Source organism: Puma concolor, chromosome E3 (genome assembly GCF_028749965.1).
Source record: "Puma concolor isolate L17-30 chromosome E3, mPumCon1.1.hap2, whole genome shotgun sequence".
Taxonomy (NCBI): domain Eukaryota; kingdom Metazoa; phylum Chordata; class Mammalia; order Carnivora; family Felidae; genus Puma; species Puma concolor.
The window spans coordinates 29,946,660-29,969,396 of NC_141682.1; the positions used below are offsets into that span (position 1 = coordinate 29,946,660).

General features: G+C 53.8%; 1 protein-coding gene across 2 annotated transcripts in view; it reads left to right on the top strand.

The window, feature by feature from the left end:
* Window positions 1-22,737, top strand: part of MYH11 (myosin heavy chain 11) — a 125,626-nt gene that overhangs the window by 83,508 nt on the left and 19,381 nt on the right. For both annotated transcript variants that reach the window (XM_086692996.1, XM_086692997.1), the window contains exons 11-27: window positions 1,495-1,613; window positions 2,843-2,995; window positions 3,419-3,592; window positions 5,049-5,222; window positions 6,965-7,079; window positions 9,492-9,685; window positions 11,001-11,122; window positions 11,231-11,300; window positions 11,466-11,626; window positions 13,206-13,314; window positions 15,750-15,881; window positions 15,973-16,179; window positions 17,093-17,230; window positions 18,296-18,419; window positions 18,769-18,940; window positions 20,523-20,735; window positions 22,235-22,379. In XM_086692996.1, the coding sequence (XP_086549122.1) occupies window positions 1,495-1,613; window positions 2,843-2,995; window positions 3,419-3,592; window positions 5,049-5,222; window positions 6,965-7,079; window positions 9,492-9,685; window positions 11,001-11,122; window positions 11,231-11,300; window positions 11,466-11,626; window positions 13,206-13,314; window positions 15,750-15,881; window positions 15,973-16,179; window positions 17,093-17,230; window positions 18,296-18,419; window positions 18,769-18,940; window positions 20,523-20,735; window positions 22,235-22,379 (2,522 nt within the window). The remainder of the gene's footprint in view (window positions 1-1,494; window positions 1,614-2,842; window positions 2,996-3,418; window positions 3,593-5,048; window positions 5,223-6,964; window positions 7,080-9,491; window positions 9,686-11,000; window positions 11,123-11,230; window positions 11,301-11,465; window positions 11,627-13,205; window positions 13,315-15,749; window positions 15,882-15,972; window positions 16,180-17,092; window positions 17,231-18,295; window positions 18,420-18,768; window positions 18,941-20,522; window positions 20,736-22,234; window positions 22,380-22,737) is intronic.

Here is a 22,737-nt window from a genome sequence, read left to right on the forward strand (position 1 = left end):
TTTAAATGTTGGTTGTTTCTCTGAAATAAAGGCTTAACTAGGCATCCTGGTTTGTTTGTTTTTTTCTCAATATGCCAGCCCTACCTGCTAATACCTGCACTGTTTTGTGTTATGGAAAGGTTGCTTGGTTATCTATCCCCCGTGCTTGTTGGTGGCTGAGCCAAATGGATAGCAAGTTCCTGGCTTGTCTACCTGTTGTCTGAACATGCCCCACACAGACTATATACTGCGTTGTTTTTGAAGCTCCCCGGAGCTTACCCTCCACAGGCCCTGCCAGTGGTTTCTGGTGTCGCACACTCCGAAATATGGCGAGTTAAAGGTCTCCTCCCACCCAGGAGACAACTTCAGGGAAAGACAAACCAAAAAAAAAAAAACTAAACAAACAAAACCAAAAAAAAAAAAACAAAACAAAAAACAAAAACACACCCCTTGCAAAGACAGGGAAAAAAATCCTAAAACCACACCGCGGATCGTCCACCACGCATAGGCAAGCCATCAGACAAGAGTAGCCTTCGTGTTGAGCAAACAGTAATGGTGGATGATGATTTTCTTTTGAGGACGAGTTTTAAGAGAAGAAATACATGAATATTACAAGAATCCACCATCCAGAAGTGGCATTTGTGAATATGTTCTAATGCTGCCTGGTCGTTAACATGAAACAATGTAACCCACGTTGACGTCCCAGTCACCTCCTTGTCTCCCGGCAACCACAGCTGTATGTTACTATGTCCCCTTCCAGTTGTATTTTAGGCTTTTCACACACATGTATCTAAACCATATATAGTGTTGCTTTGTGAGTGTGATTTTAATGTACATAAGTGATTTCACCTGGGAGTCAGCATTCTGCAACTTGTTTTTCTCTCTGCTCACCCTTGTCTGGATCAGGGTTTTTCAACAGTAGCGCCCCCTGGTGTGACAATCAAAAATATCTCCAGACATTGCCCGATGTCCCCTGGGGGCAAAATTATCCCCAGTTGAGAAAGAGAGTCGTTCCTTCTAACTGCTGTTTGGTATTCATGGTACATTTGTTCGCTCCCGTATTAATGGACATTTAAGTAGTTTCCGGTAGTTTCCACCACACATAATGATGCAATGCATATCTTGGCATAGTGGGACACATTTATTGGTAGTTGACCATGTGCCAGGCACTTTACCTGCCTTCCCTCGTTTCATCTCATTGACAACCCAACAAGGTACCAAATGGTTGTGTCTTTATGAACTGAGAAAAGCAAGACTCTAGGAAGTTAAATAGCTTTTCCCAAAGCACATGGCCCCATCCCACCCCATCATTGCCACTTAGCAAAACATTGGGGATGAGGTCACCAATGACAGCAGTTTTCAGGACCCTTTCATGCTATGTTCACTACGTCATGCTCCATTTCTCAAAAAGTACCAATTGCATACACAGATCACAAGTATCCCAGGTGATGTGCCTTCGTTCCTAAGCCTTCTCTTTGGTGATACACTTAATATGCTTTTTTTTTCTCCATCCAGCTGCTCAGAAAGTTTGCCACCTCATGGGAATTAATGTGACAGATTTCACCAGATCTATCCTGACCCCACGTATCAAGGTTGGGCGGGATGTAGTACAGAAAGCTCAAACAAAAGAGCAGGTAATGATGCATTTGCTGTTTGTTTTTGTGTGTGACATTTATTCCTGAGCTTGCATATTTTTCTGCAGACTCTTCCATCCATCTGTTCATCCATCTATTCTTTCACCCATCCATGCTTCCTTACTTCCATCTCTCCATCCATCCATCTATCCATTTATCCATCCATTCACCCATCCATGCATCCATCCGTTCATCCATCTGTTCATCCATCCAGCCATCCATCCAGCCATCCATTTATCTATCCATTTACCCACCATCCATGCCTCCTTCCTTCCATCTCTCCATCCATCCATACATCAATCCATCCATCCATCCATCCATCCATTTATCCATCCATTCATCCATTCATCCATCCATTCATCCATTCACCCATCCATGCATCCATCTGTTCATCTATACATCCTTCCATCCACCCATCCATTTATCTGTTCAACTATCTATCCATCTGTTCATCCATCTATTCATTCACCCATCCATGCTTCCTTCCTTCCAGCTCTCCATCCATCCATCCATCCATCCATCCATCCACCTACCCACCCACCCATCCATCCATCCATCCATTTATTCGTTCAACTATCCATCCCTCCATCCCTCCATCCCTCCATTTATCCATCCATTTACCCATCCATGCATCCATCTGTTCATCCATCCATCCATCCATCCATCCCTCCGTTTATCCATCCATTCACCCATCCATGCATCCATCTGTTCATCCATCCATCCATCTATCTTTTTATCCATCTGTCCATCTCTTTATATCTCATCCCTCCAATACTGGAATACTCAAAATCCCATGTCAGGTTTTGAAGATCCACTACTGAACAAGAACAGCAGAGTACCTCACTCATGATCTCATCCCGCTCTCTTAGTTGTGCATCCAAAGTCAGAGTTAAAGATACATTTTTAGAAATGACTGTATACCCTTTCTAGAGGCAGAACTGACTACCTCTAAATTGCCCCTGGGAAGGAACAGGCTCTCCCCTGTTCCAGGTTCCTCTGACAAGAAGTGTTTAATTCTCCACACAGTCATTCCTTAGGTCTGGCCACTGTCTTCCTTACTGCCCCTCCCCTTCTAGTTCCAGAGATGGCATAATTTCTTTTGTTGTTGTGGTTTATTTTTCAAGAACTGATTACAGGCAGAAGAGGAATAAAAATCTGAGCTGCCAGCCGGGCTCATATGAAAAGACAGCCCACTGGAGATGAACCTGTTCCCTCACTTCTCCCCACAGGCAGACTTTGCCGTAGAGGCTCTAGCCAAGGCCACCTACGAACGCCTTTTCCGCTGGATACTCAGCCGCGTGAACAAAGCCCTAGACAAGACCCACCGGCAAGGGGCTTCGTTCCTGGGGATCCTGGACATTGCTGGATTTGAGATCTTTGAGGTACAGCTTGGTGGGATCATGACAGCCGTGTTCTCGGCTCTTTGGGCGGAAGCTTCCCCTCGGAGAAGTCATTATTTTGGAGAAAGGCGGGCCGATGGCGACTTAGGGTGGGAGGCTGTCTAGCTGAGGTTAGATCCTCAAGGGTGTAGGACGCGTGTTGGTTTCTGGAAGTGGGATGGCCAGAGCTGTGGCTGGGTGCGACAGGCGAGGCTTGATCCCTGCCACCTCTCTCTTCAGTCCTCCGCCACGAACTCTAGGCAGCCTTCGCTGGGGACAAGCCCTCTCTGGGCCCTGAAATGGCAGACGGGCTCTTGTGGAAAGGACACAAGGGTGGCAGGCAAGGGGCTCTCGCCGGGCAGAGCTCCCCCGGCCCCTGTGTCCCCTGACCAGGACGCCCCTCCCCCACCCCTCTCGCGGGCGCAGGTGAACTCCTTCGAGCAGCTGTGCATCAACTACACCAACGAGAAGCTGCAGCAGCTCTTCAACCACACGATGTTCATCCTGGAGCAGGAGGAGTACCAGCGCGAGGGCATCGAGTGGAACTTCATCGACTTCGGCCTCGACCTGCAGCCCTGCATCGAGCTCATCGAGCGGCCGGTGAGGGCCCGCCTCTCGCTCGCGTGCGGCCTTGTCCGCCCGCATGTGGACCCTGCCTTCGCCCCTCCCCACCGAGTCCCTGCGAGCTCCAGCACGCTTCCCTTAACCCGCAGTGTGCTGGCGAAGGCATTTCCTTTTCTTATTTCTCTCCCCTCCCCTCCCCTCCCTCCCCTCCCCTCCCCTTCCCTCCCCTCCCTTCCCCTTCCCCTTGCCTCCCTTCTCCCTTCCTCCCTCCCTTCCCCTTCCCCTTGCCTCCCCTCCCTCCCTTCCCCTCCCCTTCCCTCCCCTCCCTCCCTCCCCCTTCCCTCCCTTCTCCCTTCCTCCCTCCCTTCCCCTTCCCTCCCCTCCCTTCCCCTTCCCCTTGCCTCCCTTCTCCCTTCCTCCCTCCCTTCCCCTTCCCCTTGCCTCCCCTCCCCTCCCTTCCCCTTTTCTCCCCTCCCTTCCTCCCTTCCCCTGCCCTCTCCTCCCCTCCCTCCTTCCCTTCCCCTCCCCTCCCCTCCCTTCCCTTCCCCTTCCCCTTCCCCTCCCCTCTCCTCCCTTCCTTTCTCCTCCCTTGTCCTCCCCTTCCTTCTGCCTTTTCCCCTCCCCTCTCCCTATTCCCTTCCTTGTCTTCCCCCTCTCTGACTCATTCATTCCCAAAGGCAGCGGTCTTTGTTTTTCTCACTGATGGATCCCCAACTCCTAGAACCATGGCCACAGTAGGTGCACACTAAGTCACTGTTGAATGACTATTTACTGAGCACCTATTCTGTGCCGGGCCCTCTCTTAGGGGCCGGAGATGTAACCATGAACAAGATGGACATAGTCCCTGCCCTTCCTGAAGGAGCAGACCAAGAAACAAGACAGACAAAGAAAGCCACTAAAACTTCTCTGATAAGGCCTCTGCGGAGAATGATTTAAGGAGGCCTGCTTTGGACAGAGCAGTGAAGAAATAGTTCTCAGGGTGCCTGGCTGGCTGGGTCGGTGGAGCATGTGACTCTTGATCTCGGGGGTCATGAGTTCAAGCCCCACGTTGGGTGTAGAGCTTACATTAAAAAGAAAAGAAATACTTCTCTAGCGAAGTGAAGACCATTTCTAGCAAAGTGAATGGCAGGTGTGAATTTGGCTGTGCTCCTGGCCTGTCTGGGCCACAGAGAAGAACCCTGAGGTGAATTTATATGCAAAGCATCAAATTCAAGCCTGAGATCTTTGTGCTGTTCCGCGTGTACTGTCCACGAGGGGGCAGAATTGCACACGTTCTGTTGGCGCCTGCCCTTCTGTCCTCAGTGTGGGTCCATCGGCCACAGGGCCATCTGAGGATAGACTTGTAGGTGTGGGAGGCATAAATCCGACTTTGTAGGCAGATACGGTCACAGAGGTAGGGGCTGCCTACGGTGCGTTTCGGCGGCCGGCTCTTTCTGGCAAGCCCGAGGCTTGAGCACCCTAGCTGTGATCCCACCCTCCGTTCTTTCCACAGAACAACCCTCCGGGTGTGCTGGCCCTGCTGGACGAGGAGTGCTGGTTCCCCAAAGCCACAGACAAGTCCTTCGTGGAGAAGCTGTGCACGGAGCAGGGCAACCACCCCAAGTTTCAGAAGCCCAAGCAGCTCAAGGACAAAACAGAGTTCTCCATCATCCACTATGCCGGGAAGGTACCAGCCATGGGCCCCAGGGCTCTCCCTGTCCCCGGGGACCAGGCGGGGCATCAGAGTGGGAGTAGTTAGGGAATGGCAGAGCCCAAAGGCATCTGGTGTAAATCAATCCAAGCGAGTCCTATGTATGATTTGTCTGAGTGTCTGTAAGAGGTATATGTCCTAAGACATAATTGTATATCTATTCTAACCTCTGTAACCTATTCCAACCAAGGTAGCCAGGTAATTCTTTCTTGCGTAGACTCTGAATCCTTCCCGCTACAACTTAAACCCAACAGGAAGGGCCAACTGGGATGGGATGGCCAATAAACACACCTTCACACCCTTCCAACAAAAGTCTCCCTTATCACAGCCTTGAGTTTCCTATCACATGCCTGTGCTGTCCAGGGAAATAGATGATGGTTGTTTTCCTGCCCCTCCTCCCCCTGCTCCTCCTCTTCCTCCTCCCCCTCCTCCCCCTCCTCCTCCTCTTCCTCCTCTTCTTCCTCCTCCTCCTCCTCCTTTTTCTTCTTCCCCTCCTTCTCCTTCTCCTCCTCCTTCTTCTCCTTCTCCTCCTTCTTCTTCTTCCTCCACTTCCCCTCTGCCTCTTTCTCCTCCTCTCCCTCCCTCCCTACTTCTCTCTTCCTCCTCCTTCTTCATAATGATGATCATCACCTGATAGCTGTAAATATATAGGACCTTCGCCCATGGCTCCTGAGGGTCCTGGATAGTGTAGAAAAGACACAGCTTAGTCTGGCTTGCAGAATCTGAGTATTTTATTCTCTCTCCCCTACCCGCCCCCCAACTGCCGCATACAAACAGGCAATGCCCTATACCAGGGGTTGGCAAACCACGGCCCATGTGCCAAATCTGGCCCACAGCCCGTTTTTGTAAATAAAGTCTTACTGGCACACAGCCACGTCCATTAATTTACATAATGTCTTTGATGGCTTGTGACAGTATGTGACAAAGAAGTTGTGGCCTACAAAACTGAAAACATTTACTATCTGGGCCTTGTACCAAAAACGCTTGCCAACTCCTACCTTATATTCAAGGGAGTGTACGTTCCCTTAAGCACCTAGAGTAACACTTTTCTTTTCCCTACTTTCCAAGTGATAGTTTTTAGTTCCCTCTCCCATCAGGCCTGGCTATCATCATCATAACCCACATCCCGTAATAACCCACCAGAGTTATTTTACAAGTTCTTTCCATTTCATAGTCACAATAATAGCATCAAGAGTTTGGCCACTGTCAGTGTTCAAGTTAGGAATTTAAAAAGCTCTATGTATCCTTTTTCTTTATATCCGTATATCAGAATCTCCAAGTTACCCAAACTACATTCATCACAGATGGGAAATGAGATCCTCAAACGTAATTTAATTGTTGCCCCGTCTTCTCCACATGAGAGAAGATCTTTGGGTGTGAGGGAGAGTGTTTGCCATCCCCCAAAGCCCTACACCTTTAGGAGGTCACAGCCGTCCTTCCGGGCTCTGGAGAAAGGAGGCTGCCAGAAACTTGCTAAGAGAAGGCAAGGATAGCTCGGCAATGGCTACTGTTGGCTGATGCCCCACCATGCACAGGGCCCTTGAACATACTGATCTATCGGTCTCTCCATTGGTGTTTGCGGATTCCCATCATGGCGGCTCTAATGCCATTTCCGCTCTGACCTGGGAGGATCCGGGAGGGAAACAGGAGGCCGTGGGCCCTGCCCTTAGTTTGTAACTGAAGCAGAAACACCTGACCAGTGGTGGGATCCTTGGCAGGTGGACTACAATGCCAGTGCCTGGCTGACCAAGAACATGGACCCGCTGAATGACAACGTGACTTCCCTCCTCAATGCCTCCTCGGACAAGTTTGTGGCCGACCTGTGGAAGGACGGTGAGGCCCTGCCTACTGGCGCTGGAGGACTGGATGCCAAGTCCTCTACCTCCTTGCAGTTATCCCTGGCCTGTTCCCACGCCTCCTCCCAGGATGGGTGGGCCTGTGTGGGGTGGGGAGAGGGCAGTGTGGGCGGGTGTCGGGGATGACTTGTTGACACATTGAGCCACTTCCTGAGTGGTGACCCCTGACCCCTCAATCCCACACCTGGACCCCAGGGGGAAGGTCTTAAATCAAGGCACAGGCTGTAATAGAGGAAACGGTAGTGCAGGGGTCATGGCGAGCTCCCATCTGGAGCCACAAAGACAGTCTTGTCTCTGCCCTGCACTAGCTGTGTGATCTTGGACAAGTCTCTTGACATCACTAAGCTTTAGCGTCCTCTTTAGTAAAACCGGGAAGATGACAATAGTTCCCAGCTCTCCTAGGATTATTGTGAGGGTAGAATTAGACCAGAGGCTCAAGCTTGAGCATGTATTAGGACCTCCAGGGTGACGTGTCAAAACTCAGACTGCTGGGCCGTACCCCGGGAGGTTCTGACTCAGCAAGTCTAGGTGGGGCCTGGGAATTTGCATTGCTAACACATTGCTAGGTTCTGCTGATGCTCTGGGCACCACACTTTGGTTGCCTCTGAGAACCGGTGAAGAGATAATCCATGTGAAGGGCTGAGCACCTGCCACACCCATAGGAAAGGCTTAGTACATGCCAGCTGCTGTGATGACTCTTAGGGGCAGTGGGCTTTTCTGCTTTTGTTCCTGGACCTTGGTGCCCACAGCAAATTCTGTCCTTGGCACAGAGCCTGTGGGTGTTGGGCTTATAGGACCAGCCACCCTTGATTTTGGTGTGGTAGAGAATTCTGCACATGGGGGTCTGCTGTGCCAAATGTCTCCTGAATGCTCACCATGTACCAGGCCCTGGGATGGGGTAATGGCATCTCCCCCTGGGATTCCTGACCAACCCAGCAAGGTCCTTCTCTCAAGGAGCCCAAAGTCTTGCAGGAGACAAGACTTGATTACATGGAGCCTGAGTACAAGGAACAGAAATGGGGCATCTTAGTGCCAGTGGAGTTGAACTGAACCACCATCAACCAACTGAATATAACTGTCTTCTATAGACGGCTTCATCCAACAATGGACGAATACACATTCTTCTCAAGCTTACATGGATGGAATGGTCACCAAGATAGACCACATTCGGGGCCATAAAACACACCTTAATGAATCTGAAAGAATAGAAAGCATAAGGTGTCTGCTCTTAGACCACCATAGACTCAAACCAGAAATCAGTAAGAGAAAGGTAGCTGGAAAATCCCTGTATCCATGGAGATTAGACAAGACACTTCTAAGTAACAGGTGACTCAGAGAAGAAATTTCTTGTTGTGTGTTATTTATCAAGAGAGATTTAAAAATGCTTTGAACTAAATAAAAATGAAAACACAACTTAGCAAAATTCATGGGGTGCAGCAAGAGCAGCTCTTTAAGGGAAATTCATAGCAATGCCAGTGGTTTGAGCTTGGCATGCGCAGGACCCACTGGGCTGGTGAAGTCTCTCCTTCTGTTCTGAAAGAAAAAGAACCTTCTGGTGGTTGCAATAACACCACCACATATTCTTCGTTGAGCATTTGTAAATGTGCCAGATTCCTTCCTTGGAATACTTACTACATCTTCTGCCCAGAATATTATTTTTATGGATATTTACCGGATCACTCACTCACTTCTCTCAGGCCTTTGCTCAAATAACTTATCAGAGAGATCACGCCCACCACTCTCTTTCCCCCTTTATGCTGCTTTATCTTTCTAAGCATGCCTCACCACTTAGAATATTGCTTGTATACATAACATTTATCCTTCTCTTTCCATTAGAATATGTGTGGAGTATGGGCTGGGGTGTGTGTGTGTAGAGACACAGGGTCTTTGTTCATGGCTATATCCACGGGGCCTGGCACATAATAGGCTCTCAAAAAACATTTGTTGGTAGATGAAGGACTGAAGGCAGGCAGGAGGGGTAAATGCTCTCCATGCCTTATTCACTTACTCCTGCCCTGTAAAGTAGATGCTGTTACCACCCCCATTTTGTAGAAGGAGAAACTGAGGCACAAAATGGCACCAGGCCAAGGCCATGGCATGAGCAGGATTTATTCCCGGGTCTCTGTGACAACATCAGAGAGAATTTGGGCTTTCAGGGGCTTTCAGGATTTCCCAACTAGACAATACACAGAAAGCAATCCTCTGCACACCTCCCTTTACCTATTGCCAGAGGAAAGGTGTTGGCTAGCATAGGAAAGAAGGGGGTGGTGCTCCCCAGGAGGGAGCAGAGGACTTGGGGTCTCCACACTCTGGTCTTCTGGCCTGTTGTGGGGGGTTGAGGGCTCCTGGGTGGGCCAGAGGCTGACACCAACATTAATGTGCCCCACAGTGGACCGCATTGTGGGCCTGGACCAGATGGCCAAGATGACCGAGAGCTCACTGCCCAGCGCCTCCAAGACCAAGAAGGGCATGTTCCGCACGGTGGGGCAGCTGTACAAAGAGCAGCTGGGGAAGCTGATGACCACGTTGCGCAACACCACACCCAACTTTGTGCGCTGCATCATCCCCAACCACGAGAAGAGGGTGAGGCCCCCTGCCCGGCTCCTTGGGTGGTCAGAAGGTCCTCCCTGGGGCTAGCGTCCGGCAGCTTTGGGAAAGGGAGAAGCAGACCCGGGTAAAGGGGCAGGAAGAAAGCTTCCCTCCATACCCCAAGGGCTCCGTCTGACATGGGAGGCAGGTTGTCTGAATTTGGTACCCATTCCGCATCCTGGAGACAAAGGAAAGCAAGGGAACAGAAGGGGCTTTCAGCCCTGGAGTTGCTGGCCAGGGCATCGGGTCCCTCACGCGTTCGTTATTCCAGTCAATATTTACTGAGCTGCACCTGTGTCAGATGCTGGGGATACAGTGCTGGATGAACTGCAGTCCCTGCCTGCAGGTTCGCATCGTGATCTAGTGCAGGGGTGCTCGGCTGGGGCGGTCGTGTCCCCCAGGGGACGTTTGCCCATGTCTGAAGACACTGTTGGTTGTCATAACTGGGAGGGAGCTGCTGTTTGCATCCAGTGCATAGAAGCCAGGGAGGGATGCTGTTAAACACCCTGTGGTGCACCGGGCGGCCCTCACGGATGGAAAAGCAGAGACCAGTCCAGCCCCGGGTGCCAGTGGTGCTGATGTTATGGGAGATCCAGTGGGAGAGAGAGACAAATGAGCTGCTCTCACAGTGTAACATGGTAAATTATGAGAACAACGTGTAGCTGGGCTTCCACTCCAGCCTCAGGGCTCGGAGAAACCTGCCTCCGGAAGGAGGAGGGATCCCCTTGGTGAGGTGGGGCAGGCATCCTAGGTAGAGGGACCGGCAGAAGCAAAGATGTGAGTTGAGAAACGAAGGGTCTAGGTAGGGAAACACTAGGTAGGTCGTTGTTTCATGCGGACGTGTGATGGTGTGAGGCCGGGATTGGGGAGAGACAGGGCTGAATCACTTGGCAGGGGCTGGTCCTTGTGGGTTGCCCCGAGCTTGGCCTTCCTTCCAGAGGATGCCACCGGGGGCTTTTGAAAGCAGGGGTATGTCATGATCCGACTGACGTTAGAGAAGGGGTATGAGAGGTTGCAGGGGGGAGGCAAGACAACAGTGGGAAGCAGGCGGGGTGCTCTGGGGGTGAGCGGATGGCAGTGGAGAGAAGCGGGTCCGTCGGGAGTTCTTTGGGAGGTCGCTGCTGTAGAACTGAGGAAGGAGAGGTGACGAGGAGGAAGCCGCAGTGTCCAGCCACATGATGCTGGTGTCACCAAGAAGCAGAGAGACCTCTTGTGGGCCTGATGAGGTGGGACCCCAGGCCTGAGATTCGGGGCTCGCTGCTCCCGGAGTCCCGGCCCCAGGGGTCCACTGGCCTCCCTGTCCTCACAGTCGGGCAAGCTGGACGCCTTTCTGGTGCTGGAGCAGCTGCGGTGCAACGGGGTGTTGGAAGGCATCCGCATCTGCCGTCAGGGCTTCCCCAACAGGATCGTCTTCCAGGAGTTTCGCCAGCGGTGAGCCCTCCGGGCAGGCACGGGGTGGGGTGGGGGTGCAGGGGCCGTGTGAGCCAGGCCGGGGGGAGGGGAGGCGTTGGGTCAGTGACACCCGCCCTGTGTCTCCAGCTACGAGATCCTGGCTGCCAACGCCATTCCCAAAGGCTTCATGGACGGGAAGCAGGCCTGCATTCTCATGGTGAGCCCTGCCCCCAGCCCCTCCCCAGAAGTCCGACGGCAAACCTCCCGGCCCCTGGTGGCGTCGCCAGGAGCTCGTGGGGGGCGGGACCCTCCTTAACATGCCTCACGTAGGCCCCGTGTCCCAGCCGAGAATAGGAACACCTGTCCCCCTTTCTTCCTCCAGATCAAAGCCCTGGAACTCGACCCCAACTTGTACAGAATCGGGCAGAGCAAAATCTTCTTCCGAACGGGGGTCCTGGCCCATCTGGAAGAGGAACGAGACTTGAAGATCACCGACGTCATCATGGCTTTCCAGGCCATGTGTCGCGGCTACCTGGCCAGAAAGTAAGGACCCCCATGCCGTATCGCCTCCTGGCAAAGGCAAACAGCCCAGACGCGCACACTCCCAGAGGCTCTCGGGCCTCGTGTCCTGCTTCCCTGCTTCTACGAGACGGTGTAGTTTCGGAGGCATCCGTGACTGACTGGCTGCTTTTGGTGGCAGAGACAGAAATGGTGCGGCTTTAGAGACACGCACTAGTCACAAGGGCAGGCGGGGAAGGGGGTCAGATCGTGGCCTTGGAGTTTTAGACGTGGCTCCCCACTTACTTGCTGGTGAACCTTGGGCAAGTTCCTCTCTCTCTCTCTCTCTCTCTGAGGCTCAGGTCTCTCCACTGGAGAATGAGGATACTCCCATCTGCCCCATGGGGTTGTCAGTGAGGAGTCCATGAAGTGTGGCATGAAGAGAGCTGAGAGCAGGGCCTGGTTATCGTGTGAGAAGTGTGAGAATGTGGTAAAGAATCTGAGGAAAGAGTGTCGGGCTGCACCCGTAGCCCCGTGTCCGAAAGGGGTTCATAAGGCAGAGTCTTGGACGATTGTGAAGCCTGGGGTCTGCGTGAGGGCTGAGGTTCCTCAAGGAAACTCACATCCCAAAGAGGACGACACCAGGGCTGGCAGACCGGCTCTCTATCCAGGGCGTGTGTTACCACGACGTACAGACCACGCTCTTATCGGCAGAGCCCTGATAGTGTTGGGGGGCTTCATTGCCAAGTGGATCCAAGACAGGCAAGGCCAGAAGTGGGGAGCTTGCAGTCCAGGGACAGACCTCTGTTGTTGAATTTCATAACTAAATTCTCTGATGCCGCTCCTCCCAGCCTCACTAAGTAGAGAGTTCACCCGTGTTTCAAGATGGCGGCCGAGCAGGGGAAAGAGGAAGGAGCTCTCTGTGCTGTGGTTTCGCAGACCCAGCAGCCCTTAAACAGGAAGAGCGCTGGTTCGGTGTCAGATTTGAGATTTCTAAAATGCACCCGAAGGAGAGAAGAGGTCTGTCAGACACTCAGCTTTGGGGAAGACACGGGACGGTTGGAGATGTGTAGGAATGGCCTTCCTTGGTGTAGTTTGGACCACCGTCCCGAGTCCAGGCTATTTTGTGAGCTGGGGTTTTCCTGGCCCATGAAGGAGCAAGGCTCTGGCCTCCAGATTAGTTAAATGGTCTGTGCCCAGACAACGTGCGTGTGCTGATGCTCGGAGCTTCCTGAAGAATCTGAGTGGGAGAGGGGCGCCTGGGCGGCTCAGTCGGTTGAGCATCCAACTTGGGCTCAGGTCATAACCTCACTGTTCGTGGGTTCAAGCCCCACATCAGGCTCTCTGCTATTAGTGCAGAGCCTACTTTGATCCTCTCTGCCCCTCTCTCTCTGCCCCTTGCCCACTCAGACTCTCTCAAAAATGAATAAACATATACATATATAAAGAATATATATATATCAAGAAACTGAGCTGGAGAGAATGGGGGGATGTCCCCACACGAGTCACAAAACCACATGCCCAGCAGATGCGTCTTGCTTTCAGGATGCTGCGGGACAGGACCCCGTGGACAACACGGGGAGGCGGGCCCGGCTCCTCACGACGACCCCTTTCGTCTCCCCAGGGCCTTCGCCAAGCGGCAGCAACAGCTGACAGCCATGAAGGTGATTCAGAGGAACTGCGCGGCCTACCTCAAGCTGAGGAATTGGCAGTGGTGGAGGCTCTTCACCAAAGTGAGTGCTCCGCTCCCCGCCCCCCCGCCCCACTCTGGGGACGCTCAGCCTGGGCGGTCCCCTCCAGATGCTCCCGAACCGGGGCTGTTGACCTTGAATGACCTTGGCTGTGATCCAGAGCATTTCCATCACCGCAGGGACCCCCTCGCGTGGCTCATTTATGGCCACACCCACTTCCCCGCCATTGTCCCGTCACCGCTCATCCGTTTTCCGTTACCGTGATGTGGCCATTTCTAGAACGTTACATAAATGGAGCCCTCCGGTATGTCATCGTGGGGACTGGCTTTTTCACAAAGCACCCTCCCCTGGAGATCCTTCCAGGTTGTTGGGGTATCCACTGTGTGCTCCTCTGGGGACAAAACTTGTTCTTGCCGGGTCACTAGCTGTCACGAACGGTTGTGCCAAGTGGTGACAGACAGTGTGTGACAGACACAGCCTCCTCTTATGTGCCTTTGAGTGAGAAAATTGGCACAAAGCTTTTTCGTCGAGCTATATTGATCGAGCTCCCGTTGTGTTCCAGGCATGTGCGAGGTGTTGGGGGTACCGCAGCGGGGAAGAGACATCATGGGCTCTGGTCTCATGAATGTTCTAGTTGAGTGGGCGAGCAGACAGGGAGCAGATAAACACGGAAATAAATACCTAAAGGTGAAGTGGGATAAGTGGAGGGAAGGAGCCAAAGTCTACACAACAGGGGATTCCCTGGGGCCAGTTGAGGGCTTGAACACAAGGAGTCAGGAGTCAGCCTAGGGAAGAACAGGAAGGGGAAGCTTCTTCTTGGAAAGGTTCATCTTCATTGACCTGACTTCTGAAACACTGTCCTAAGGAAGCCATCTGAAATAAAGAAAACCAGAAATTCAGGGTATTTGTTATGGCCTTGTTAAAATAGCAAAATGTCAGGGCACCCGGGTGGCGCTGTTGGTTAAGCGTCCTATTCTTGCTTTCAGCCCATGTCATAATCTCACAGTTTTGTGGGTTCGAGTCCCACATCAGGCTCTGTGCTGAGCGTGCAGGGCCTGCTTGGGATTCTCTCTCTCTCTCTCTCTCTCTCTCTGCCCCTCCCCCACTCATGCTGTCTCTGTCTCTCTCAAAATAAATAAATAAATTTTAAAAAGAAACTTTAAAATAGCAAAATGCCAGTGTCCAGCCCCAGCAGACTCATTAACTCAATAGAATATTTTTAACTCTTAAAAATGATGGCTGTCTAAAAACCCTCGACAAAGTAGGGTTGGAGGGAACATACCTCAATATAATGAAGGCCTTATATGAAAAACCCTCCGTGAACATCATACTTGATGGAGAAAACCTGAGAGCTTTCCCCTAAGGTCAGGAATGATACAAGGATGTCCTCTCTCACCACTTTTTTTTTTAATGTTTATTTTTGAGAGAGAGAGAGACAGAGCTCCCGTGGGGGAGGGGCAGAGAGAGAGGGAGACACAGAATCCCAAGCAGGCTCCAGGCTCTGAGCTATCAGCACAGAGCCCAATGCAGGGCTTAAACTCACCAACTGTGAGATCGTGACCTGAACCAAAGTCAGATACTCAACAGACTGAGCCACCCAGGCACCCTCCCACTTTTTTTTTTTTTTACGTATGTTTCTTTACGTATTTTTGAGGGAGAAAAAGAGAGTGCACATGAGCAAGGGAGCGGCAGAAAGGGAGGGAGACACAGAATCCCAAGCCGGCTCCACACTGTCAATGCAGAGCCCAACGTGGGGCTCGAAACCACAAACCGTGAGATCATGACCTGAGCCCATATCAAGAGTTGCACACTTAACTGACTAAGCTACCCAGGCGCCCCTCACCACTTGTGTTTGACAAAAATGACAGCTATCAGAAAAGAAAGTTGTCAAGATGATAGAAGGGCATGGGGTAATAGTAATAATAATAACCACCTTCCAGTTTAAAGTAATGGAAGCAGCATATAAAATTGGGCAGCATGATCTTGGGTGTATTTGGTAAAAGGCTGGCGGGAAGTGCCGATAACGCCCGTAACGACCTTGATGGGGGGGTAGGAGGTGGGAGATTTTTTTTCTTTTTTCTCGTTTTCCCCTCGGAAGGAAACATGTTTGTTTGTCCGCAGTAACGCTCTCTGGGCAGGGACTGCATGGGAGAAGGGGAGACTTTTTCCTTGACGCTCGGCGCCTTTCTCGGTTGCCCTAGTTGATGGTTTCCCAGCCTCGGCGCCGTGGGTGTCCGGGGATGGACCGTCTTGTGTTCTGGCGGTCGTCCCCGTGCGTTCTAGAACATGCGGCGGCGTCCCCGACCTCTGCGCGCTAGGTGTCGCCGGGGTCCCCGGGAGTTCCCGGGGGTCCCCCCCGGGGGGGGGGGTGCGGGCCGGGGTACGCCCGCCCCTGGTGGCGGAGCGCGATCTCGGTCGCGACGGGAGCCCGTCCCTCGTGTGCTGAGCGCAGCTCACGCGTGCCCGCGTGCGCGCAGGTGAAGCCGCTGCTGCAGGTGACGCGGCAGGAGGAGGAGATGCAGGCCAAGGAGGACGAGCTGCAGAAGACCAAGGAGCTGCAGAAGAAGGCGGAGAGCGAGCTCAAGGAGCTGGAGCAGAGGCACACGCAGGTAGCGGGCCGGGCGCGGCTGGGGCTGCGGGCGGCCGGCCAGGCGCGCCCCCGCGGGGCTCAGCCGCCGCCTGCCTTCTCCCCACGGGCAGCTGGCCGAGGAGAAGAGCCTGCTCCAGGAGCAGCTGCAGGCCGAGACGGAGCTGTACGCCGAGGCCGAGGAGATGCGGGTGCGCCTGGCGGCTAAGAAGCAGGAGCTGGAGGAGATCCTGCACGAGATGGAGGCCCGCCTGGAGGAGGAGGAAGACCGGGGCCAACAGCTGCAGGCCGAGAAGAAGAAGATGGCCCAGCAGATGCTGGTAAGGCCCCGCGGGGGCCGCCCGCGGCAGGGGTGTCCGAATCGCTTGGCCCTCACCGCAGGGTCCCGCGGGTCCCCGTTGGCCGGGTGTGGGGACCGGGGGTTGGAGAGGAATGGCCGTCTGCCCCAGGCCACACGGCCAGGGTGGGGACTTGAAGGCAGGCCCCCCCACTCTCTTCCGCCCGGCACTCCGCCCATGAAAACCTTCTCAGGCACAACCCCACGTGAGGGGCAGGCGCATCAGTTAGCCATCGCTGCGGGAGGAAGCCCCCCAGAACTTAGCAGCCGTTGTGTCACAGGGTCAGGGGTCTACGAGCGGCCCGGCCGGGAGGTTCTGGCTCAGGGTCTGTCACGAGGCTGCACTTGGGACGGGAGCCCAGGGCTGGAGAACGCCCCCCCGCCCCCCTCCATCCACGAGGCTCACTCCGTGGCTGTCAGCAGGAGGCTTCCGTCCCTCACCTGGGGGCTGCTCCCTGGGGCTGCCAGAGGGTCCTCACTGCAGAGCAGCTGGCTCCCCTGCAAGGAGGGGTGCATCCAGAGAGGGAAGAGGAGAGGAGAGCACGGTGCCTCGTAGAGCCTAATGTCGGGCGTTACACTCCGCGGCTTCTTCCCGATTTTATCTGTTGGAACCACTTTGCTAAGTCCGGCCCACGCTGAAGGGGAGAGGACCAAAGAATTTGTGGACATAGTTTGAAACGGCCACGGTATCTACTGTTCCCGTTGACGGGCGGGGAAAACTGAGGCCCCGTGAAGCCAAGTGGTTTCCCAAAACTTGTATTTCCAGTAAAAGGAGACCGCAGAGCACAGGGGCGAGGAGGCCCAGCCTCTGGGTGGGTCAGTCCCCAGAGCTCCGAGGAAGGGACTCTAGGGTGAGCGAGGCTGTGATTTTTTTTTTTTCCCCTTCCCCCACCAAGGACCTGGAGGAGCAGCTGGAGGAGGAGGAAGCTGCGAGGCAGAAGTTACAGCTCGAGAAGGTCACGGCCGAGGCCAAGATCAAGAAACTGGAGGACGATATTCTGGTCATGGATGATCAGAACAACAAGCTGTCCAAAGTGAGTGGGGCCAGCGTCTCCGCGGGCCGAGGGCTCCGGATACTTGCCCCTTCGGGCCAAATACAAGACGCCGGAGGCCACGCAGAGGGCTCTGGCTTTGGCAGCGGGAGGCGGCCTCCTGACTGCCATCCAGATACCGGCGGGCCATGGACGGGGTCCCCGGTGGTCCCACCAGCACCGGGTCTCAGAAACTCCATGCCAGTGGAGCCCCCCTGGGTATGCAAAGGCAGCCACGTGTGCCTGACTCTTGGGGGCCTCTCCCTCATTCTCATGGACTGCTTCCAGTCCGTAATAGGGTGACCGGCTGTCCTGCTTTGTCTGGGACTGAGGGCTTTCTGGGATGGGGACTTGCAGTGCCCAAAAGTCCCCATGTAAACTGCAGTGTGCAGGCCCCCCCTAGGCAATAACCACTCCACAGCCCCACCGAGTTTGGGCTCCCTTTAGTTCTTTGAGCTAGATGTCAGCTGGCCACCTGCCATGAGCCAGGCCCTGTTTTGGGCGCAGGGCCTATATGGTGAAGGAGGGCGCTGCCCTGGCAGGGCTCATACTCTAGTGAGGCAGAAAATAGATAATCATACACCTAACCATTACTGACCATCACAGTCAGGCTTCTGAAGGAGGTTCATCATATTGTAAAAATACAGCACTGAGGGATGGAAACCAGGCATTCAGGGAAGGCTTCCTGGAGGAAGCGGCATCAAAGTGGGAACCTGACAAATGAAGAGAGGCTGGAAGGGGAGTGGAGGAACAGCTCAACAGATAGTCCTATCTGTGCATAGTCCCTGTGGCAGAGAACAGCTGACATGTGCTCATAAGGGAAGAGGGCACGCCTGCCCGGAACATGAAGTAGGATGGGCAGAGGTCCCACGAGATGAGAAGTGACTGGGTTATAGGGAATTACTGTTAAGGAACTTCTCTTTATCATTTTAAACCTCGACGTGGCACTTGGTATTCATGGGGGTTCCCTGCCAACTGTTGATCTGGAAATTATTAAAAGTGAAAGGCCCGTCTTGCAGAAGAGAAACAAAAAAAGCCACCGATATTTCTCTTTCTTTTCCCAAAAAGGAGCGAAAACTCCTCGAAGAGAGGATTAGTGACTTAACCACAAATCTTGCAGAAGAGGAGGAAAAGGCCAAGAACCTTACCAAGCTAAAAAACAAGCACGAATCTATGATTTCAGAACTGGAAGGTAACCCAGCCACCCCCAACAGGGTTTCAAATGGACGTGGTAAAGCTGGGAAGATCAGAGAGCAGATCTGAGTGTGGCACGTTGTTTCAGGAGAGGTACAACCCTCCCCAGGCTCCCGCAGCCAATACGCCAGTAATCGTCAAGGCGCTTTTCATCAGCACTGACTTTCTTGCTACAAGATAGCAGTCTGGGCCGTGACAGTTACCTGTAGGGCCGGGTGCATGCGTACGTGCGTGTGTGTGTGTGTGTGTGTGTGTGCGCGTGCGAACTGCCCGAGCAGAAAGGCTTGTCCTCCGGGCGCCTTTCTGGTAGCTGCCGCCTCCTGAGGGGGCCCCTGGCTTTGTCACAGTGCGGCTGAAGAAGGAGGAGAAGAGCCGGCAGGAGCTGGAGAAGCTGAAGAGGAAGCTCGAGGGCGAGGCCAGTGACTTCCACGAGCAGATAGCGGACCTGCAGGCACAGATCGCGGAGCTCAAGATGCAGCTGGCCAAGAAGGAGGAGGAGCTGCAGGCCGCCCTGAGCAGGTAGCCTGGCCTGCGGGGGGTGCATCCTGACGTCCTGTGTTCATGTGTCCCGGGGGGCCACAGTGGGCCCCGTCTTCCTCCTCCTCCAGGCAGGCCTCCGTCCTCCCGGGTGCCTCCCCTGCCCTGCTTGTACTTCCACAACGGTGCCACTGACTTTCTTCTGTCCCCGCCAAGCCCATCCTGTCTCTGTGTGTCCCCTCCTCCTGCCGCGTCTGCCCCTCAGACCTCCAGGCCTCCGTCATCTCTAGTTGCCCATGGAGTCCATTCCACCGGCATGTCCGAGGCCGGGATGAGCCTCCTGCCCCTCCCTCGTAGGGCCCTTGCCGTGAACGCCCGTCTCCCCTGACTTTTGCCCACCGCTCTCCTCCCGCCCCCGGGCTGCAGCAGCCCCCAGATCCCGCCAGTCCTTTGGAAGGGGTGGCGACCCCATTCCCTGTTTGCCCTTCTCCCAGCTCCTGGCTGGGTTCATGCCTCATACTGGGAATCTTGCAGCCCCAGCTAAGGGTTGGTTTCCTGTTCGCTGCGTGCCGGGCTCTTTCCAGACGGTATGTTCTTTCACACCTGGCCGGTACGCTGCTGTGATCTCCACATCACTGAGCAGGAAGCCGTGCTTGGGGACGTGAAGGAACGCGTGATTGTCACACAGTCTTGTGGAGGCGGGGCTGGGGTGAAAGCCCCAGAACTTTCTCACTGATCCCCTGGCTAGGTCTATCTCTTCCAGCGTGGGCTGCGGGGGGCGCGAGGGCGATGAACCGCAAACATCACCTGGGGCGTAGACCCGTGCTGGCTTGTGCAGGGAAGGCCGGCTTCCTTAGCCTGGTGCTCAGAGGCCCCCTCCCCGTCCCCCCACCGCCACGTACAGCCGGACCCAGCCGACCATCTAGCTTTCTCTCTTAACTGCTCCCCATTCCCAAGCTCACTACCATCTCACCTCCCCCCTGCCCTTTGCAATCTTGCCTCTGTGCCCTCTCTTCACGCTTTTCCCTTTCCATCCACCACGGCAAAACAAGAGCTCGGCTCCACCGTGCGTCAGGAGGGAGCTGCCTTCCATGAAAGTCCTCATGTGCTCCCGGCCATTTGGACGAGGCTTCTCCCGTCCCACCTTGACCCACGGTTGCTGCCTCCCCCACACTGGGGGCCCTGGTTTAAATACCTCCCCGAGCAATACCTGGTCACGTGCTTCGCATGGAGCAGGCACTCAGCCACTGTTAGAGCAAAGAGGAGAAAGGAAAGCGAGTAGTTGCTAGGGAGAAATAATTGTCCGATGTTTACAAAGCATCTGTTAAGCACCTGCTGTGTACTAGGTGCCTTGCTAGTCTGGGGCCATGCTCTGCACACACACACACACACACACACACACACACACACACCACTGTTTGTGGACCTCAGACGAGTCCTAATGTGCACGCAGTCCAACCTAGCAGGAAGGGGTCCACCGTGTCTCGGGGACATGGGGGGGAACATGCTTTTGATATCCAAGGAACAGAGTTATCTGGTCCCTGGAAACAATTTTTGGCCACGCCGTGAGATCTCGGGGGCCAGAGACCCCAGGGCCTTCACCATGCTGGTCTGTCGCTGGCAGGCTGGACGATGAAATCGCTCAGAAGAACAACGCTCTCAAGAAGATCCGGGAGCTGGAGAGTCACATCTCAGACCTGCAGGAGGACTTGGACTCAGAACGGGCCGCGAGAAACAAGGCCGAGAAGCAGAAGCGGGACCTGGGGGAGGAGCTGGAGGCGCTCAAGACGGAGCTGGAGGACACGCTGGACAGCACGGCCACCCAGCAGGAGCTCAGGTGGGAGACCGGCCGCAGAGCCGCCCCCGCCCCGCTGCGTGCATCCGGTGGCTGGTGGAACAGGGGCAAACCCAGAACGGATCCTGAATGACAGGGTTCCTTGGGCCCTACGGTTACCGCCTTGGGTTTTTTGTTTATTTATTTTAAGAGAGAGTGCGAGAGCAGGGGAGGGGCGCAGAGAGAGAGAGAGAGAGAGAGAGAGAGAGGGAATCCCAAGCAGGCTCTGCACCGTGAGTGTGGAGCTCGATGCAGGTCTCGTACTCACGAGCTGGGAGATCATGACCTGAGCCAAAATCAAGAGTCCGAAGCTCAACCAACTGAGCCACCCAGGCACCCCTGTGATACATTTTTAAAATAACATTTGTTGGATTTGTCCTTAAGATTTGGTACGGGCTAACAGACACCAGCAACAACAACAAAAACACTCCAAAACAAAGAAACCAAAAAACCCAGAACAGAAACAGATGACTTGTTGGATAATGAATGCTGAGTTCAATGAAAGTAGGTCACTTATTCATTCAACAAACATGCACATGGATTTTGAGTGCATCCTTTATCAGGTGCTGTGCTAACTCTGAGGTTGATGTCCCGCACTTCAGGTTTTGTGCCACACCTGTCACCTGGGCCTAGAAGCCAGCAGTTTTCTGCCCCCTTCCCACCTGGCCAATGACACAGAAAAGCCCTTGGTGCAGTCTTCAAATGCACGAGCTCAAAGCCAGATCATTTGGGTTCAGATTTTGGCTCTATGACACAGTGGATGTACCAACACGGGCTAAGAATCTCTTGGCCTTAGATTTCTCCTCTGTAAACTGGAAAAATTAATGTATCTCCCTCTAAGGGTCACTCTGAAGATTATACGAGATGATGTCTATAAAGAACTTAGGTCAGGGCACCCAGGTGGCTCAGTCGGTTGAGCGTCCAACTTCCATTCAGGTCATGATCTTGCCGTTTGTGAGTTCCAGCCCCGTGTTGGGCTCTGTGCTGACAGCTTGGAGCCTGGAGCCTGCTTCGGATTCTCTGTCTCCCTCTCTCTCTGTCCCCTGCCCCCTTGTGCTTCCTGTCTCTCTCAAAAATAAATAAACATTAAAAAAAAAAAAAAGAAAGAAGTTAGGTCAAGGCCTGGCATATAATAAGTAAGCTTAATAAGTAAGAGCTAACATTATTTGAGGAACATTTTGTAATTCACAGATGTTCTTTCAACACGATTTTGAGTATTCTGTGTATTTATTTGCTGGCCTTGAGAGTGTATTGGCCTTTGGTGTATTTTTGTGCTGGCCTTGAGAGTTTCTGGGCAGGTGACATGCTCTTTACTTTGCCGCTGAGGAAATGCCCGGTCCAGAGAGGTTAGGGGACTCAGCCGAGGTCACACAGCCAGGGAGGGCTGATGATGGGGACTTCAGCTCTGGGTCCCCGGAGATCTCTTGTTGCTTTGCATGGCACTGTCGGAGGTGAACCCCTGTTTCCGGCCGACTGCCACCCACCGTGTTCTTCCTGCCCAGGGCCAAGAGGGAACAAGAGGTGACGGTGCTGAAGAAGGCCCTGGATGAGGAGACCCGGTCCCACGAGGCGCAGGTCCAGGAGATGAGACAGAAGCACACGCAGGCGGTGGAGGAACTCACCGAGCAGTTAGAGCAGTTCAAGAGGGTAAGTGGTGATTCATGTGTGTGTGTGTGTGTGTGTGTGTGTGTGTGTGTGTGTGTGTGTGTCAGCATCATGCCGACAGCTTCACATAACCACGTATCAGGGTGTGTGCTGAGATGAATCCTACACCACACAAGAGCCTCATGACAGTGGTGGCAGCCAGCATTTATTCAGGGTGCGCCGTGCACGTATCCGTTAATCCTCACATCCACCTATGACGTAGGTACTCGAGCCCATTTTACACACGAAGGAACTGAGGCCAAGAGTGTCTAGAGGTGGGGGCGCCTGGGTGGCTCAGTCAGTTGAGCATCCAACTTTAGCTCAGGTCGTGATTTCATGGTTCGTGGGTTCAAGCCCCACG